This window comes from Bos indicus, chromosome 10, assembly GCF_029378745.1.
Source record: "Bos indicus isolate NIAB-ARS_2022 breed Sahiwal x Tharparkar chromosome 10, NIAB-ARS_B.indTharparkar_mat_pri_1.0, whole genome shotgun sequence".
Lineage (NCBI taxonomy): Eukaryota > Metazoa > Chordata > Mammalia > Artiodactyla > Bovidae > Bos > Bos indicus.
Genome location: NC_091769.1, coordinates 101,963,692 through 101,984,106, shown reverse-complemented (window position 1 = coordinate 101,984,106; position 20,415 = coordinate 101,963,692). Strand labels below are relative to the sequence as shown.

General features: G+C 49.1%; 1 protein-coding gene across 7 annotated transcripts in view; it reads left to right on the top strand.

Annotated features, from left to right (window-relative positions):
• The window catches only part of TTC7B (tetratricopeptide repeat domain 7B), a 275,490-nt gene that overhangs the window by 164,590 nt on the left and 90,485 nt on the right, over window positions 1-20,415 (top strand). For all 7 annotated transcript variants that reach the window (XM_070798024.1, XM_070798023.1, XM_070798022.1 and 4 more), the window contains 4 exons: window positions 11,809-11,892; window positions 13,052-13,156; window positions 15,064-15,181; window positions 17,173-17,230. In XM_070798024.1, the coding sequence (XP_070654125.1) occupies window positions 11,809-11,892; window positions 13,052-13,156; window positions 15,064-15,181; window positions 17,173-17,230 (365 nt within the window). The remainder of the gene's footprint in view (window positions 1-11,808; window positions 11,893-13,051; window positions 13,157-15,063; window positions 15,182-17,172; window positions 17,231-20,415) is intronic.

Here is a 20,415-nt window from a genome sequence, read left to right as displayed (position 1 = left end):
CACGTACACACACCTTACAGGCCATCTGAGAGAATAGATCCTGACACTGGCTCTGTATTCAAGCATTCATCGCGCACCTATTTTGTATAAGACACACCCCCGGGGAGAGCCTGGGGCTCCCTTACTCCCCTCCCTAGGTCTTGCACGTGTTCAGGGGCACACTGAAGTCCCCGGGGGCCGGAGCCAGGGAGATGGAAAGACCAGAGGTGACTGCAGTTGAGGAGGGAGGAGGGCCGAGGAATGAAATGCCCATTTCTTGAGTAAGTGATTCATTTATAAGAATAGCAAAGAACTACATTAGTGAAAGAGTGGCTGGAGCAGTATTTGCACAGAGCCCTGGGGACCCTTCACTCACTGTGCAAACTTTTTTTTTTTTTCATTCAAGAAGTATTTATTGAGAAGCTGTCATCAGACATTATTCTGGATTTTGATGATATAGAGTAAACAAACAAACAAAAAACCCCACAAAATCACAGTTCTCATAAAAAGAACAAAAGTAGAAAAAAAGCACCTGTAGGTGAAAGAGTATTTTTTAAGTTACGACAAGTTGACGGAAAACAAATCAGCGGTTACAATGGAAAACAGAAAATCCTGAGAAAATGCATTCAACGGTCAATCTAGAACTGTGTGCCCAACAAAATGAGCATCCGATAACGAGGCCAAACAGGTAGATTATTAGATGAAAAGCAGGCTGCCTCTTCCTTTGTTGTTGCTACTGTTCAGTTGTTAAGTCGTGTCTGACCCTTTGCGACCCCGTGGACTGTATCCTGCCGGGCTCCTCTGTCCATGGAATTTTTCAGGCGTGAATACGGGTGTGGGTTGTCATTTCCTCCTCCAGGGGAGTCTTCCCAGATCAGGGATCGAGCCCATGTCTCCTGCATTGGCAGGCGGCTTCTTTACCACTGAGCCACCTGGGAAGCCCGACTCTTCCATTAATAGATTCTAAATAGAAACACTTAAAATCCAGTGTTATCACTGTGCAGACTTGATCCAGTTGCTTCATACAGTTGAAGGGAGAGCGTGCCGGAGGCTGGCGTCCAGTGTCCATGCTCTATAATAAAGCCTGTGACCTTTGAAAAACAACCCACTCTCTACCCCTCCCACTGTGGCCAGGGGCAGCGGTGGCCTCCAATTTAAGCATTTGCCAAAGCAACAGAGCGTAGAAACTCCTCTGCTGTATCACTGTTATAGGGCAAAAAGAGAAACGGGAAGCGGGGGCATGGATGTGGGGTTAGCTCAATTTTATTTCCAATTTAAGGGGAGAAAACTTGAGCAAGCCTTGACGGATGTTGTCTATATTTTCTCAAAGCTGGGTGGGAGGACTTTTATTTGTAGCTGAGAGTCCCATCAGCCTGCCTTTGTAGAAGCTTTTCTTGGCTCCAAACTCTTTGTAGAGTTGATCTCTTGAACTGTACTTTAATTTGTACTTTTATCAATATATTTAGTTAATTTAGGAATAAGGGCTCTGAGCTGAGCATCATGGGACCTGGATTCTAATTTCAGGCCTGCCTCTATGTGACCCCGGGCAGGCTCTGTCTCTTCTCTGAGGCTTTGTTTCCACATCCTTAGTAAAGTATGAACAGGAACAGATCATGTCAAAGGTCAGCACATTCTCTGATTATGTCAATCCATGGATTTAAGATAATGGTCTAAAAAATCTAAATTGCTTAGTTTTTTATTGCTAATGTTAAAAAAAATGAAATATCATATACCATGTTCAATTATTAAAACTTGTCACACAGCTGCCAGGAGTCACAATGATTACTTGACTCATTAAGTAACTATGATGAAGCAAAGAAAACCTTCCTACTTGGTTGGTTGAAGAATCCAGGTTATGAGAACTTTTAGGATATGACCGTCACGTCCACAGAGGTGAATGAGGAAGTTCACTGTGTTATTTGTTCTATTTTAATAGTGATGGATTTCAGACTTCAGCTCCAGGCTAAATTTGAGGGGTATCTGATTATTTTATCCATCCCCCCTCCCCCATGGGTTTTTGGAGGCTAAAGCTCACCCTCGAATTCCAAAAATAGACGTTGGCTTTTCCCTGCTTGTGGTGTCGTCCAGCTGTCACTGCCATGCACCCGGTTCGTGTCATTGGGCTGGGAAGGTACTTGCTAAACCCTTTTCTTGTGCCAGAAGAACTTCTCATTCCTGGAGCCCCCTCAGAGATGGCTGATTGACGAAGAGCCAAAATAGGGCACGGGAAAGGATGAGCTCTTGCTACTGAAAGGAAATCACAGTTTTGGAAGTGACATTTTGACTACCACTCAAATGATTAGGATGCCAGCTAGAGGCTAATAACTGTTCTCCCAAATATTCTTGGTATTAAATGAATGTTATCTGGGATTTAGAGAGCTGGCAGCAGTGTGTTGACAGTGAACGGGCCTCTCTTTCCTGGTAGAAACAATAACTGTTGCCAAACCCACCTTCTTTTCTCGTGAGGGAGATGGCTGGAGGTGACGCCGCTGTTGCGCACGGGTGGCTCAGGGCATGTGGGCCCTGGGCCTGCACCACCATCTCTCCGCTGGACACCGGAAGAGGAGAAAGGCCAGCATCCGGCTCTCATCTCCCCTTTCCCGCTTGGGGGCTCCCTCCCACCCTCCTCTGCCCTCCACTGGCACCCCAATCCCAGGGCTCCCCACAGCAGACCTGTCCTGCAGCAGCATCTGCTTCTCTGATGAAAGCAGCACCAACAGCAACATGCTTATTAAATTTACTCTGCGCCAGGCACTCTTCTAAGCATTTAAAACATTTTATGTATTTATTAATATTTATTTATGGGTTGAGCTGTGTGGCATGTGGGATCTTAGTTCCCTGTCCAAGGATCGAACCTGAGCCCCCTTAACCGCTGGACTGGCAAGGGAAGTCTGTCTTAGCGTTTTCGTGCGCTCCTTCCTTTAACCCCGAAGTGAGGCTCTGGCTGATGAGGGGGGAGTTGGCATGGAGTCAGCACGTCCTGTGCCTCCTCTCCAGCCAGCGGCCTGCCTGGGCCTCGGTGACCGAGGCTGCCTCTTACGTGCACCCCACTCCCATCTGGCTTCACCCCCAAAAGCCTACATCTTCCTAAAAGTCCATTTTCATCCGTACTTCTTTTAGACCGGAATCATGATTGAAATGTGAATTCTTTTATTTCGTAGCACATAGTCTCTTCCCAATCTCCCTACTTTATTAAAACTGGAAATTTAAAATTTATGGACAAGATGTTATGCTATGATCTGCATCAAAATAATATGTTGGGGAGAAACGTGTTAGGGATATGCATGAAACAAGATTGGGAACTGAGGGACTTCCCTGGTGGTCTAGTGGCTAAGCCTGCACTCCCAAGGCAGCAGCCCAGGTTCAATCCCTGGTCAGGGAACTAGACCCCACGTGTCATAACTAAGACAAGTGCAGCCAAAGAAATAAATATTAAAAAAAAGATTGAGAATTGAGTTGATAGTTGAAATAAGGTGACAGGTATGTGGGGTTTTATTTTATTTCCCCATCTTTGTCTTAGTTTGAAAATTTTCAATAATAAAAATTTTTAAGAAGAAAGAAACTGGAAATTTTTACTCTATCTCATACAGACATGATTAGGATGCTTAAAAGGTGCAGTTGAACAGAATCAAGGAGAGCGAACACCTAGTCTAAGGAGCAGGGGCTGTGGACGGCACATGCCCCAGTGACACCCCAAGGCCCGCCTTGCGCTTAGATGCGTTCTCTGGAAGAGGGTTTCCTTTGTGATGCTGACTTGAGGGGCTTCCCTGGTGGCTCAGCAGGAAAGAATTCTACCTGCAATGCAGGAGACACTGGTTCAATCCCTGGGTCAGGAAGATACCCCGGAGGAGGGCATGGCCACCCACTCCAGGATTCTTGCCTGGAGAATCCCACGGCCAGAGGAGCCCGGTGGGCTACTGTCCATGGGGTCGCAAAGAGTCGGACGCGACTGAAGTGACTGAGCACGCACGCACGCACACCTGTTGACCTGAGCCGCTTAGAGGCTTATATAATCCTAGCATTTACAGGCATGTAGAGGAGGACATGTTCCGTAGCTTAGCGGGATGCTTGGCGTCAGGACCTCAGGAACAGCTGGAGCTATCTGGGCACTTTTACCGAGCCAGCTCTCAGAAGGGCTGCCAAGAGCCCACAGGAGGACAGAGCCATCCGCTGTGAGGCCAGAGCTCGGATATTTCGGAATCAGGGCAAAGGGTTAATTTGTAATCGTTGGCTTGCATTTCCTGTCTCTCTTTATAACACCCCTACAGCTTATACTGGAATGTGTGTTGTTACAGTAATGACAAAGGGGTCCGAGCTGGGGGAGGCCTGTGAAAGGTCTGCATGTAGAGGAAACCACGGCCTGTCTTTATCAAACTGTGCGCCTTTGAGATGGCACTGTGGTGCTAGCGGACACCGTGAGATCTATAGTTTCTTGAAAATCCTGCGCTGAAAAGACCCCAGTCTTCAGAGGACGCGGAAACAAGGGTCCATCAGCACTAAAATATATATATATATATATATATATATATATAGCTGAATCTCAGAAATAGTTCAGGGAACATGTGGCATTTTTAGGAGCCTTTTATTTAGCCAAACTTTGCTTTATGCGGCGAGAGGAGGCCCAGCCGTTCAAGCGGCTTGTCTGTAAGGAGCGTCTCCGAGGCAGGGGGAGCCGTGGCCCCAGCTCCGCAGCAGACCGCTGGGCGTAGATCCCGCTCTCCCTGTGCCCTGAGCCGTGGTGCAGTCCTTTGTGGAGCTCCGCTCCGCCTCCTCCTCTGTAAGTGGAAGAGTACCTGTGTGGATGGCATCACTGACTCAATGGACGTGAGTCTGAGCAAACTCCAGCAGACAGTGGAGGACAGGGAGGCCTGGTGTGCTGCACTCCATGGGGTCGCAAGGAGCTAGACACGACTCAGTGACTAAACAGCCATCTGTTGGACCTAGTCAGGTCACCTGACGAGGATGAGGCAGTTCTCATAAAGCAATCAGAATAGCGCCTGGCTGCAATGTTAGCCAAGAGCGTGTGGCCTCAGCCTTCTGGGCTGCAGTAACAGAGTACCGCAGGCTGGGTTGCTTGTACACAAAAAGCGTTTATTTCTCGTAGTTCTGGAGTCTGGGAAGTCCAAGATCATGACTGGCAAATTTGCTGTCTAGTAAAGGCTCACGTCTGGGTTGCAGACTGCCCACCGTGTCTGAAGGAGCAAGGGATCTCTCCGTGACACCACCCTCCTGACAGGGCCCCCTAATATCACATTGGGGGTTAGGTTTCAACATACGAATTTTAGGGGGGACACAAACATTCACTCCATACCACTTATTGAAAGTGTTAGTCACTCAAGTCATGTCTGACTCTTTGCGACCCCATGGACTGTAGCCCACCAGGCTCTTCTGTCCATGGGATTCTCCAGGCAAGAATCCTAGAGTAGGTTGCCATTCCCTTCTCCAGGGGCTCTTCCTGACCCAGGGATCAAACCTGCATCTCCTGCATTGGCAGGCGAATTCTTTACCACTGCTCCACCTGGGAAGCTAGAGTATATGCTTTCAATTCAGTTCAGTTCAGTTCAGTTGCTCAGTCGTGTCTGACTCTGCGACCCCATGAATCATAGCACGCCCGGCCTCCATGTCCATCACCAACTCCCGGAGTTCACTCAGACTCACGTCCATTGAGTCAGTGATGCCATCTAGCCATCTCATCCTCTGTCGTCCCCTTCTCCTCCTGCCCCTAATCCCTCCCAGCATCAGAGTCTTTTCCAATGAGTCAACTCTTCACATGAGGTGGACAAAGTACTGGAGTTTCAGCTTCAACATCATTCCTTCCAAAGAACACCCAGGACTGATCTCCTTCAGAATGGACTGGTTGGATCTCCTTGCAGTCCAAAGGACTCTCAAGAGTCTTTTCCAACACCACAGTTCAAAAGCATCAATTCTTTGGCGCTCAGCTTTCTTCACAGTCCAACTCTCACATCCATACATGACCACTGGAAAAACCATAGCCTTGACTAGACGGACCTTTGTTGGCAGAGTAATGTCTCTGTTTTTCAATATGCTATCTTGGTTGGTTATAACTTTCCTTCCAAGGAGTAAGCGTCTTTTAATTTCATGGCTGCAGTCACCATCTGCAGTGATTTTGGGGCCCCCCAAAATAAAGTCTGACACTGTTTCCACTGTCTCCCATCTATTTTCCATGAAGTGATGGGACCAGATGCCATGATCTTCGTTTTCTGAATGTTGAGCTTTAAGCCAACTTTTTCACTCTCCTCTTTCACTTTCATCAAGAGTCTTTTTAGTTCCTCTTCACTTTCTGCCATAAGGGTGGTGTCAAATCTGAGGTGATTGATATTTCTCCCGGCAATCTTGATTCCAGCTTGTGCTTATTTATTATTTCCTCAATAAGTGATGGGGAGCACCCCTGATGGCTCAGCGGTAAAGAATCTACCTGCCAATGTAGGAGACAGGGATTCTATTCCTGGGTCGAGAAGATCCCCTGGAGAAGGGAATGGCAACCCACTCCAGTATTCTTGCCTGGAGAATCCCATGGACGGAGGAGCCTGGCGAGTTACAGTCCGTGGGGTGAGAAAGAGTTGGACACGACTGAGCACACGCGGCACAAACATACATTCTCGTTTGCTTCTGTAAAGTTATACGTTATTTTCTGAATCCTTTCTTCAAATGAGGAAACATTTTATAAAGTAAATACTTATCTCTGATACAATATATTGTAAGTTTGAATTTTCACATATTAAATTTGGATAAAGTGATAGGCATCATGTTACATTTTCTTTCTTAATTTAAGAGTATTCATTTTAAAAAAAGATAGTAGCTAATCTACTAGCCTGGACCTGAAGTACTGTTGCTTATTATGTATTAACTAATTTAATCTTCCTGATAATTTTCTACGTTACTTACTGTTGTATTTCCCATTTTATAATGAGGAATCTGGGTATAGGGGGGTTAACTGGCTTGCCCAAATTCACACACTTAATCTGTGGTATTGCCTAGATTCTTTGTTTCTGACTGCTGTTCAGGCGACTCTCCTGAGTCACCTCTTCTGGAAGGTTCTCAGGCAGAAGCAGTACAACTGCTTGTTGGGGGCTGGGAGGTAGGGCTTGTTATAAGAGGAGCCTGGGTACACCTTCATGGCCTTCAGTTCAGTTCAGTCGCTCAGTTGTGTCCGACTCTTTTCGACCCCATGGACTGCAGCACGCCAGGCCTCCCTGTCCATCACCAACACCCGGAGTCCACCCAAACCCATGTCCATCGAGTTGCTGATGCCATCCAACCATCTCATCCTCTGTCGTCCCCTTTTCCCCCTGCCTTCAATCTTGCCCAGCATCAGAGTCTTTTCCAATGAGTCAGCTCTTTGAATGAGGTGGCCAAAGTACTGGAGTTTGTCAGCTTCAGCATCAGTCCTTCCAATGAATATTCAGGACTGATCTTCTTTAGGATGGACTGGTTGAGTCTCCTTGCAGTCCAAGGGACTCTCAAGAGTCTTCTCCAACACCACAGTTCAAAAGTATCAATTCTTCAGTGCTCAGCTTTCTCTATGGTCCAACTCTCACATCCATACATGACTATGGGAAAAATCATAGCCTTGACTAGATGGACCTTTGTTGGCAAAATGATGTCTCTGCTTTTTAATATGCTGTCTAGGTTGGTCATAGCTTTTCTTCCAAGGAGCAAGCGTCTTTTAATTTCATGGCTGCAGTCACCATCTGCAGTGCTCTTGGAACCCAAGACAAGGTTGTAGGTAACAGAGCCCAACTGGTTCTTTCAAGCAGAAAAGGCATCTACCGGTGCAAACCATTTAGCACCCAGAATCCATAGAAGGCTGAAGATCAGGAGTGAACAGAAATTAGGGAGGCTCCTGCCCCAATTTTGGAGGATACAGTTAAGTCTGGAGGCTTCCACCAGCCTGGCTGCTACTGTGGCCCAGCCATGGAAACCAGCTTCCAGCAGCCCTCTCCCCTGCCCTGACCTCTGGGCAGCTCTCTGGCGGGAGCACCTGATTGGCCGTACTCAGGTCACATGACACACTCCTATCTCTTTCCTTCTTCATTCACCCTTAGGCTTGGCTGCCAGGAAGGGAGAGTCTGTGCACCTTTTATCCAGGGTGTCCCGAAAGCAAAAAGAAGAGTTTTGAGGTGATTGATTGGCAGCCAAAGTGACAAATGTCCTCTCCTTTGAGGACCTCAACTGGGTGCTCCCCGAGCTCCCTGGCGGCCCTGAGACTGTGTCTTTATGAGGGCTGGTATTTCCCTGGTGCACCTGGAATGGAGCTCTGTACCAGTTAAGCTTCTGTGAGCGTTTCTCACTGAGGATGATGAGTGCGTTAGCCTTTGCCGCAGAAGAAAATAAGGATGCACGCTTATTTATAGCATCTGGCTTTTTGGTTCAGAACAGACTGTTTCAGCTATGAGCTCCTTTTGTTTATCAGGGAGACAGTTGATATTTATCGTTCCTCTTAGCAAAGGAGGAAGAAAGGCACTCAAACACTTGACTGTTTCTGTATATACATTTAAGCACTTAGGGGCTGTGTTGCAGCAAACCAGTTGAGCAGAGCTGTTGGAACACACCTCCTCTCTGACCATCGTCCTCCCCCTCCTCCGCACACACTGACTCCTCTGCCTCATTCCGTCAGTGCGATCATCATTCTCATCCCCCATCCCCCTTCCCTAAATCAGGTTCCGGATTCTGTTGACTTTTCACTTTTTCTCCGTAACCCCTGGCCTCCCCGCATTTCTCCGGCCGTACCACCCCACACCTGGGCCGAGTGTGCCCCCAGCACCCCATCCTGCCTGCTCGACCTTCTCAGCGAGCTGCCTTCCTCTCGTTTCCCCTCCTGCGCTTCCTAAAGACACAGTCGTGCCTGCCTGTTGCTCGTCCATGTAGCGGAGCAGGTAAGAGGGCTCTGGGGCTCTGCCGTTCGGGGTCTGTGTTAGTGAGAGGTGAATCCGGAAGTAGCTAACAAGCTGATAGCGCCTTAACCGAGTGCGGGTTAATTTCTCCCGCACGGCAGGAGGTCTGCAGCGTCCCGAGGCGCCCAGGCCGGCCTGTCTCTGCTCAGGCATCCCGGAGAGGCACGTCTGCCCTCACGGCTCTTGCTTGCTGGCCGCCCCCCTCCAGTGTGGAGTCTGTGTCCCGGGCCGAGGGCAAAGTGTGTGCCAGCTGAGCGCTCCTCCCTTTAACTCCTGCCGACATCCTGGTGCAGGATGGAGTCGCGTGGCCAGCCCTGAGCTTTGCGTTGTGTGTCTCCAGTGTGGTCATACGAGGGGGCAGTGTCCTTCTCACATCCTGTATCGGTGTCATCACCTGTCGTTGTGTTAGTCGCTTGGTTGTGTCCAATTCTTGTGACCCCGTGGACTGTAACCCACCAGGCTCCTCTGTCCATGGGATTCCTCAGACGAGAATACAGGGGTGGGTTGCCACTCCCTTCTCCAGGGAATCTTCCTGACCCAGAATCGAACCCAGGTCTCCTGCATCGTAAGTGGATTCTTTACCGCTGAGCCACTGGGGCTTCCCTGATAAAGTCCTGTGGACAGAGGAGCCTGTTGGGCTGCAGTCCGTGGGTCATGGAGAGTCAGACGCTGAGCATGCCCCCTCCTCGTCTCCGTTCCTCCTGAGCACCACCTGCCTTCTCCTGCCTCGAGCCGCGAGGGGCTTCCCTGCAGAGAAGTGGCCACAGCCTCCGAGGGCACTCTCTGCTGCCGTGGGCACTGTGGCCACAGCCTCCAAGGGCACTCTCTGCTGCCGCGGGCACTGTGGCCACAGGCTGCCATGGGTGCTGTCTGCTGCTGTGGGCGCCATGGCCACAGCCTCCGAGGGCGCTCTCTGCCCCCTCAGGGTGCTGCTGCTCTGTTCATTCTGGAAGCTCCTAGCTCCATTCCTTTTCGTTCCTCCCAGCAACCGCTCATTCCATCTTTAGAGAGAAAACGGGCTGATCCACGTCTCCGGGTCTAAGGGCCGCTCCTCTGCATCCCGCAGAACCTGCCTCCTTGCAGGAAGGCCTCGCCCCGGGGTCCGTTGTTCTGGGGGCCTGGGCCTCTGGCTTATCTCGTTTCTTCTCTGCCTACTTGCTCCTCTCAGGTTGCCTCTGCATTCTCCCTTAATTCTAAAGTGTCCTTCCCTCTAATGAACACACACACGCGCGTGTGCATGCGTGTACACACACACACAGGCCTTCTGTGCCATATGTTTGCTCCTCGGTATGCAGGCCAGACACTTTGGGATCCCCTCACCCCCCCATCTCACCAGCCCCCTGCTCCTTCCTTGAGTGCTCCTTCCTTGCTGATGCCAACTGAAGCCACATTCCTTAGCTCTGCGCTTGGCTCTGAAGGCCCCAGCCCCCTGTCCTCCTAGGGCTGGCCTTCCCACCCTGGTGTGCACCCTCCCCATCCGCGATCTCCCTGAAGTTCTGGTGTGACCGTGACACTCTGTGCGGAAACCAGAGGCTCCTCGTCTGGGTGGCCTGGATCTGTAGCTCTGCCCCCGGAGAGAGGATCCAGGGAAGCCAGGAACTCTGCCCTGGGTACTTTCTCAGAGTGCAGCTGGGCTGGGCTGAGGTGGGAGGGCGAGGATGTGGCGTTAACACAGGGCTGGACTTTGAGAGCACAGAGGCGGGGGAGCGAGGCTGGGCGGGGAGGGAGGGGGCAGTCAGAGGAGGCACGGCCTGTGGGCGCTCAGCGCTGCAGCCCCAGCCACGCCTGCCTCCAGTCCCGGAGACCTTGGCGGGTCACCCTGGGCCGCCTGCCCCCGGCACGCAGAAGCGTGCAGTCCTGCCTCCGTGTCTGTGCGCCCGGCCTCTTCTGGGAGTGGCGGTGGTGTAGTTGCTCAGTCGTGTCCAACTCTCGTGACCCCGTGGACTGTAGCCCACCAGGCTCCTCTGTCCATGGGGTTCTCTAGGCAAGAATACTGGAGTGGGTTGCCATTTCCTTCTCCAGGGCATCTTCCCAACCCAGGGATCGAACCCAGGTCTCCCGCATTGCAGGCGGATTCTTTACTGACTGAGCCACCAGGACGCCCTGAAGTACCAGTTCCAAATCCCAGCTGTGTGTTTTCCCTTCTCATCCGTGAAAGCCCAGCTCAAGTGCATTCTTCCAGGGTGCCATTCCTGTTCCCCAAGACCACCTTCCCAGGGCTTTCCGTTTCCTCCTCTTGGGAGCCTTGTCAGTCAGGACCTTGCGTTTGAGCAGTGTACTGTACCTTCCTCTTCCCCTGTACCACACGAAAAGCTCCTTGGGATCAAGGGTTGTGTTGTACAAATAGATGAATGTCACATGCGTTATCCTAAATGGAAATAACCACACTCAAAAAGCTACATACTGCGTGATTTCATTTCTACGACATTTCTTGCAAAGGAAAAGTCATAAGGACAAATGTAGTTTCCAGTCTTGAAGTGGCAGGGGGTGCGGTTGGGGGGTGCTGAGGCAGTACCAGGACAGTTTCTCTGCAAAAGAACACAGGAGAATTTGGGGGGCAGGGGTGGCAGATTGGACTGCACTTCATTTAGTCTGTATTGGTGGTTGCGTTGTTATATACATTTTTCCAAACTCTCAGAACTATGCACTAAGATGCATAACATGGACTGTAAATAAAACATGCTGAGACTGAACCAGAAAAGCCTGTGTCAGCCAGCTGCAGACCGTCCCGGCCTCTGGCACGTGTGTGGCGGCCAGGGGCCCGAGGGGGCGCTCACTGCGGGAGGGTGCGCTCAGTGCTCCTGGAGGCCGATCTGGCGGGACCTGCCTCCATGTGCCAGACACACGCTCACACCTGTCCAGCCGCAATGCTGGCGCTCACACCTGTCTGTCTGCCTTCTTCTTTCCGAACCAGTGCTTAGAAAGAGCCATGAAGTTTGCCTTCGAGGAGTTCCATCTCTGGTACCAGTTTGCTCTGTCGCTCATGGCTGCTGGAAAAGTGAGTCTCCCCCTGCAACATGTGGTCCTCCGCGTCCATGGTTAACTTGACTTTCATGGGATGAGGTGGTGCCCGGCAGACGTCTGCACAAATTCTCTGAAACTCTCCTTGGTCATTCAGAAATGAACGGTCACATTTAATTATGTGGGGCCCAACATGGAGACATTACTGAGGAGAAAAATTTTGAAATTCTTCGTTTTTTCTAGTTGTTGTAACTTTATTAAGATACGGCTTAAACTGAGGTTGGTTCTTCACACCAACCCCTTTCACTTGTCTAAGAGTGTCAGCTGTTCCTGGAGGGGCACATCTATTAATTATCTTTAGCAAGAGATGGTACGAGGCTGTGTGTGGTTGAAAGTGAGGACTGTGGAGAGGGGCCTGGTGCTGTGCTCTCCCACATGCCCCACGGTGGGTCCCTCAGTGTCTACCCCACAGACATGTGGTACCAGCTTCACAGACTTGTCATCAGGTAGTGAGATGACACTCACAAGGTGCTTAAAATAGTCCCTGCACGAACACACTCAATAACGACAGTGGCCACTGTTTTTCTTGTTAATTTGGGCCCTTTAGTAAATAGTCAAGTCTGAGACACAAGATTTTTTGGGGGCAAGTGGAGACAGATGTTTTGTATGGTACACTTTAAATTGGGCTTCCTTGGTGGCTCAGATGGTAAAGAATATGCCTGCAGTGCAGGAGACCTGGGTTTGATCCCTGGGTCGGGAAGATCTCTTGGAGAAGGGAATGGCAACCACTCCAGTATTCTTGCCTGGAGAATCCCATGGACGGAGGAGCCTGGTGGGCCACAGTCCATGGGGTCGCAAAGAGTCACACACGTTTTAAGCTGGGTAGTTTATTCTTTATAATACCATAAATCTCCGCTGTCTTTTCTTTTCCTTACTTTTACAGCAACTACACAAGTAGGGAATAAAGCGAGGGCAACAATTCCAGGGAGGCATTTTCACTTGCTTTGACAGTTTACTCCCCAGTCCCCCAAAAGTTCCAACCCTGGTTACCACCATCCCCAGACCCCTGCTCGGTTGGGCCCAAGTTGGAAAACCTCATTCAGAGGGTGTCCTCATCAGAAACCCCTCTGGGAAGACTTCAGTATTTGGTTCTGGTCAGAAACGCTCAGTCTCACAGACACTCTCCTTTCGCCAAGTCTGCGCGTGCCGTGAAGGTGCTGAAGGAGTGCATCCGCCTGAAGCCGGACGACGCCACCATCCCGCTGCTGGCCGCCAAGCTGTGCGTGGGCTCCCTGCACTGGGTGAGTGCCCCTGAGGCCTTCTCCTTCCTCTGGGTGGAGAGGAGACAGTAGCAATTCGTCGTCTGCACACAAGCAAGGCTGCTCGAGCCCGGGCTCCTGGCCTGGGCCACTGGCCTTCTCAGGCCTCAGCTCCCACCCCAGGGACTTCAGGGAATCAGTAAAGCTCCAGGTGTTTCTTTTTCATGGGAATGTGCTTCAGAGTAGAAATGGTGAGATAGAACTGGAACGCATACTCAGATGCATCCTGTACGCAAGTCATACAGGACCGGAAAGGGCTGGTCCCTTAGCGGTTCCCTCTTAGCCTGAGCTCTTCTGTAAAGCCAAGAGTCACCCTCCACCTTAGCTCATGTGTAAACCCAGCCTCCTTCACCCCTCTGCTTGCACAGAGGCTTTCCTCTCAAACGTTCTTGTTCAGGTTAGAATTTGGGAAGAGCCCGATCTGTAACAGTTGCTATTTGGTCCCTAAGTCGTGTCCGGCTCTTTGTGGCCCCGCAGACTGCAGCACACCTGGTCTCCCTATCCTTCACTGTCTCCCGGAATTTGCTCACGTCCATTGATTCGGTGTACTTCCTCAGAAATACACCATTTGAGCAGACGCTAGAAAACTCAGACTATTGCTGAGATGGTATATAGATGATTGTCACATACAGTGGAGTCTTAATGTCTTTCTTTAACTTCATGTTAAGGTTAGTGATAAGAAGTTGCTCGAAAGACTGAGGCTCTTGGTTAAGGTTTTTTAGTATGGTCCTTGTTGCTTGTTTTTTTTCCCGTTTATTCTCACCCAGCGGAGGGGGAATCGGAGGTGGGGGGAGGCGGGAAATGTGGAAGAAAAAAGGCATTTTGAAAGAGCAGGGTCTCACCTGAAACACAGCTGTGAAGGTGTCGTGTGGCCCATGCAGGTTTCAGCAGCTTGGCGTGGCAAGCGAGGGGGCAAGCAGGCAGATTCTGAGGGGGACCAGGGCCGGGGACCAAACCTTTGCACTTTGAACGTGCCAGCTCCCAGCTGTGACTCTGCCACACAGCTTCCAGCGATGGCACTGTTCATCTCCATGACGCCTTGTATAAACCTCTTTTTCAAGATGAGAATAGCAAGTCATTTCTGTGTTTTTTTAGTATTTTTATTATTAAAATTTCCAGATACCACAGAAGGAAAGAGTGTAATCAGCCATCACCCATGTGCTGTCCCCCAGCTTCAATAATATCAATACTTACCATGCTCCAGAGGAACAAACCTTGCTACTTGTGTCTCTAATGAGCTGTGCGGAAGGCCGCCTTGCTGTGGGCGTGGCTGCGGCTGCACTCCTTTCCCACTGGAAGCTGCTGGTGTGAGACCCACGTGCTGTGCGTTGTACGGGCTTGGCCAAAAAGTTCATTCGGGTTCCTGGCCTGTGTTCAGAGGCCTGAACGAACTTTCTGGCCAACTCAATAAAATACATAGTGGAGTTCTGACATTTTTAACAGCTTATAGGAGAGAAAACCCAAGCCTAAAGGACTCTTTGTATCATGCTAAACAGGAAAGACTCAAGCACAAAACATTTCAAGAACTTTGTTCTTTACAAATCACACACATAGACGTGTGGAACTCCCGAGTGCCCAGCACAGCCTCGTCACAGAGCCAGCTGGGGAAGAGCAGAGACGGAAGAGCCCCACAGAGTGCGAAAGGGGCCTTGGGAAAGAGGCAGAAGAGCAATACAGGGAAGTTTAAAGGAAAAAGGCCAGGTGGGGGTCCTGAGGCCTGTTTGAGAGGCTCAAATTAAGAGAACGCAGTCTCCAGAGTGGCCCTGGAAGGCTGGGGACTTATTTTAACAGTGACTCGTCAGAAATCATCTTTGGCAGCGGATGCTTTTGGGAACTCTCATTAGAAATTCTGCAGGGTGTTGTTGTTTTTAACTGATCTGGTTTTTCAGTTGGAAGAAGCTGAGAAGTTTGCCAAAACGGTGGTTGATGCGGGAGAGAAAACGTCAGAGTTCAAGGCCAAAGGCTACCTGGCCCTGGGGCTGACCTACAGTCTGCAGGCCACTGACGGTGAGTGGGGCCGCCCACGGGGGCTGGCGGCACTGCCGCTCCCCCAAGTGTCCAGAGGGCACGGGGTGGGCCCCCCCTGTCCCGGGGTCTCTGCCCCCGGCGTCCTCTTTGCTCAGACAGGGCAGAGACGGGGAGCAGGTGACGATGGCCCTGGGCCTGGGCGCCCAGGCCCCTCTTCACGGGGGCATGTGCTGGTGGAGCCTTGCTGGAAGATGTGGGGGGTCTGCCCAGAGCTGTGCGATGAGAGATGACTCAACCCACCTGGCCTGACCCAGCTGTGCCCCAGCCCCGGCCCGAGCCCGCCCCATGTGAAGGGATGTTGGTCTTAGACACAAGAACACAGGAGTGTTCGGGGCTCACCTCCCCCAGAAAGCCCACCTTGGGTTCTCAGGGCCCGCCCCCTCCGTTTGCACATCTTAGTTCACAGGCGTGTGTGTGTAGTCCAGGGGTGCACAGTACACGCAGTGACTCTGTACATTCTGGATGTATCTACTGCTTCAGTAGATGTGTTCTTGGCTAAAAACAAATCTTAAGTGTGTTTTTTGCACTTAATGAGGTTTTCAATTCAATGTTTACAGAAAGGGTCAATTGATAAATTGTTTTTATGATCTCTTTCTATTATTTCTTGAACGTTTTGCTGTGAAATGTAACACAGATACCCCCCAAAAAAAATCTCAAAAATTACCTAACTCAATAAATTAGTATAAGGGAAAATATTCTTACAGTCACCACCCTGCTCAGGAGATAGAACTTTGCCAGCCACCTGGGAGCCCTTCATGTGTCCCCAGCAATTACAACCCCTTTAAGAGAAAACACTACCCTAGCACTCATTTCCTTTTTCTTCCTTCATAATATTGCTAGAGTTTATTTCACGTTACCCCAAATCTTTCTTTCCTCTGCTCTAAAATATCAAAGATCCTGGAGAAATTTTGCATATCCATTGATTTTCAGTAATGGATTTTTTGCTAATTTTTCATATGCATTTGATATACTGGCAATACCCAAAACATCTTTTAACTATAGCAGACTTTCAGTGAAGTGAAATTTAATACCTTGTATTTATCCATGTAAATTCTTGGTTTGGTCTGTACCCCTGATTAGCCCTGTAACTTTGGGGGCGTCGCATGGCCCTGTTGGGTTCATCTGTGTCTGTGGTTCCCCTGGTTCACCCCTCTGCTTCCCTCTAGCTCACTTACTATTGTTCTGAGTTAGCCATAGGTTTCAGCTACATCCAGTTCTGGCAGCCCTCCGCCATCCTCAGAGCAATGTCAGGATGGGCTCTGCCTTGTTGGATTTGTTAGATAAGGGCCATCTCCAGAGGCAACCATAAGCAGGATCCTCTAGGACTTTTTCTGTTGTTGCAGCAAGAAGTATCTTTTTAGTTTCTACCAGATTCTGAGGTGCCGTTTCTCATGTGCTGTATACCGAGGAAGGGTTGAGCTGATTTAGTCTCACTGTTGAGCTTGCCTGGTCTGTCTCTGGGGTTCACATCAAGATATCAGAGGTCCTGGTCATTGCCCATGTGAATTAAACTTGTCTTTCATGGCCTTAGGCTGGTGTCCTTGGTTCTTGGTGCCAGAAGGCTCTCTGAAGACTGTTTAATCCACCCACTGGTGCTTGAATCTCTCCTAGTCCATTTTGGCAGAATCGTGCTTCACCTGGGGATTACACGCCTGCCCTTGAGAATGTTTTTCTGTCTGGAATTCCCAGCTGGTCTTTTGAAGATGGGCCCCTTTTCCTGGGGGTGCCAAGATTGACCAGCCACTGCCCATTCTCCCCTTGGCATGGTTGCACAGTTACGCCCAAGCGTAAGGACCTCAGGTTGACCTAGCCTTTGTCTGCTAGCCTCTATAGCACCGGGGCAGGCTGGGCAGGTAGGCACCCAGAATCTGTAGCTCTTAATCCAGTCAAATGTGTGGTTTTGTGATGTTTGGTATTTGTTGAAAACTCCCTGATCTCCATGTCGCTGACTAACTGAACCCTTTCCTTAGCTTCTCTGCGAGGGATGCAGGAGGTCCTTCAGAGAAAGGCGCTTCTTGCATTTCAGAGGTGAGTGGGAGTTCCTCTCTTCACTCGGCTGTACACAATGACACCAGAGTGTGGTGAGTATAAAAAGAAGAGATATTTATAAGGATTATGTAAACAGTGTTCCACCCCTGGAAGTCTTTCCTCTTGAGCACTGAACATACAGCATAAAACTTGCTGCATCACTTGTTGCCATGTAGATCTGCATTCTTCATCTGTTTATTAATCTGGGCACATTTTCATTCCTAATCGAGTTATTTCAGCTCCAAGAGAGGTACTTTTTATGTCCACGGAGATGATTCCTTTTATTAAAGACATTTTTCATCATCTAGAAAAAGGATCATTCTTTGCTTGCTTTTTTCTTTTTTAACATGTCAAGCTGCAGATTTTTATATTAGGAAATGAAAAAAGCCAGATATTAGGACAGTCTCTGAAATACTACCTAAGACAGTCAGGCCAGCAGGCCCAGGGCTCTCTATCCCTGCCGTGCTCTGTAACACCTTACAGTCACCTCCATTGCCGTGCCTTTCACGAAATTAGAGAAGGCCTTATGTTAGACGATGCTTGTATGTCCCAGGGCTCGTTCACACCCTTCACTTGAGCCTTGGCCCACATCAGTAAGTAGACAAGACAAGGTGTGTGTTCATTGCAGGTGAGGGTCTGAGACGCAGGGATGAAGAGCCAGAGCCCTGTGGCTGTGAAAGTCGAGAAGGTCAAGGTCTCTGATGCTGACCAGCTTCTCTGGTATCCGCTACACCACTGCAGCTGTGGCTAAGTCGTGTTTGACTCTTTGCAACCCTGTGGACTGTAGCCCGCCAGGCTCCTCTGCCCATTGGATTCTCCAGGCAAGAATACTGGAGTGGGTTGTCATGCCCTCCTTCAGGGGATCTACCCAACCCAGGAACTGAACCCAGGTCTCTTACATCTCCTGCATTGGCAGGCGGGTTCTTTACCACCAGTGCCATGTGGGAAGCCCCCTGTACCGTGGTGCCCTGATCTGATTCTTACTGGAGGTATAATGAATCACTGAGAGTATAGCACCGTGACGTCCAATGTAGAATTAGTATTGACCCTGTCGCCTTAAATATCTGTGTTACCCTGATTTCTTGTTGTTATGTTAGAAGCTCAGTTACCTACCCTGAAGTTCTAGGAGGATCTCTCAGTTCAGTTCAGTCGCTCAGTCATCTCTGACTTTTTGTGACCCCGTGAATCACAGCACGCCAGGCCTCCCTGTCCATCACCAACTCCCAGAGTCTACTCAAACTCATGTCCATTGAGTTGGTGATACCATCCAGCCATCTCATCCTCTGTCGTCCCCTTCTCCTCCTGCCCCCAATCCCTCCCAGCATCAGAGTCTTTTCCAATGAGTCAACTCTTTGCATGAGGTGGTCAAAGTATTGGAGTTTCAGCTTCAGCATCAGTCCTTCCAATGAACACCCAGGACTGATCTCCTTTAGGATGGACTGGTTGGACCACCTTGCAGTCCAAGGGACTCTCAAAAGTCTTCTCCAACACCACAGTTCAAAAGCATCAATTCTTCAGCGCTCAGCATTCTTCACAGTCCAACTCTCACATCCATACATGACCACTGGAAAAACCATAGCCTTGACTAGATGGACCTTTGTTGGCAAAGTAATGTCTCTGCTTTTGAATATGCTGTCTTGGTTGGTCATAACTTTTCTTCCAAAGAGTAAGCGTCTTTTAGTTTCATGGCTGCAATCACCATCTGCAGTGATTTTGGAGCCCCCAAAAAATAAAGTCTGACACTGTTTCCACTGTTTCCCCATCTATTTCCCATGAAATGATGGGACCGGATGCCATGATCTTCGTTTTCTGAATGCTGAGCTTGAAACCAACTTTTTCACTCTCCTCTTTCACCTTCATCAAGAGGCTTTTTAGTTCCTCTTCACTTTCTGCCATAAGGGTGGTGTCATCTGCATATCTGAGGTTATTGATATTTCTCCCGGCAATCTTGATTCCAGCTTGTGCTTCATCCAGCCCAGCATTTCTCATGATGTACTCTGCATATAAGTTAAATAAGCATGGTGACAATATATAGCCTTGACGTACTCCTTTTCCTATTTGGAACCAGTCTGTTGTTCCATGTCCAGTTCTAAACTGTTGCTTCCTGACCTGCATATAGGTGTCTCAAGAGGCAGGTCAGGTGGTCTGGTAGTCCCATCTCTGGAAGTTTTCCACAGTTTATTGTGATCCACATAGTCAAAGGCTTTGGCATAGTCAATAAAGCAGAAATAGATGTTTTTCTGGAACTCTCTTGCTTTTTCGATGATCCAGCGGATGTTGGCAATTTGGTCTCTGGTTCCTCTGCCTTTTCTAAAACCAGCTTGAACATCTGGAAGTTCATGGTTCACGTATTGCTGAAGCCTGGCTTGGAGAATTTTGAGCATTACTTCACTAGCGTGTGAGGTGAGTGCAATTGTGCGGTAGTTTGAGTATTCTTTTGGTCCCTGATAATTGTTGATGGATCTCTGTTCTTAGAACCAGGGTTGCTGTAGGTCCGTCACCATGGACGTGCTCCTTTTTTAAGGAGATCATTACCGCTGGGTTCAGTTAGTCTGAGATGCTTTCATCTCTTTCCTTTCCCTTTCTTAGCAGGCTCACCATAGCTCCTTCACATTGCCAGTCCCAGACTGGTTAATGACAGAAAGTACCAACTGACAGCTGCAAACAGACCTCCTGTCTCTGTGCGAAGTTTCTGTTGATGCTCTTCAGCACCGAGTGTGGAAAGCATTTCCATTTCAAATGATTTGGAGTTTTAAATTTTCCAGTCCTAGTTTATAAAACCCACACATGGATGCCTAAGAAAGTGGTCATTACATCTGTTTCACTTTTCTTAAACCAGCTCATCTTATTGGCTCTCTAAAAACAGCCATGGTGGTGGTCTGCCTTGAGCCGCAGAACTCATAACTTCATGTTATATAACAGCTGTTCCCTTGGCCTGAATTTCTTTTTGTTCCTCTTTTTCTTAGTTTCTAATTCAAAGGGATTTTTAAAATATTAGTTCGTATGGGAATAAAGAGGAATAAAATCCTACTAACCCATGTGATTATATTGGGGAAGGCTAACCTAAATTTGTATTTATGTGTATTTAAGTATATTTTCCAAAGGAATTAAAATATTTTGTTTCAAGTACACATTAACTAGGACTTTCCTAGTGTTACAGTACATGTCACAAAAATCTATAAGGA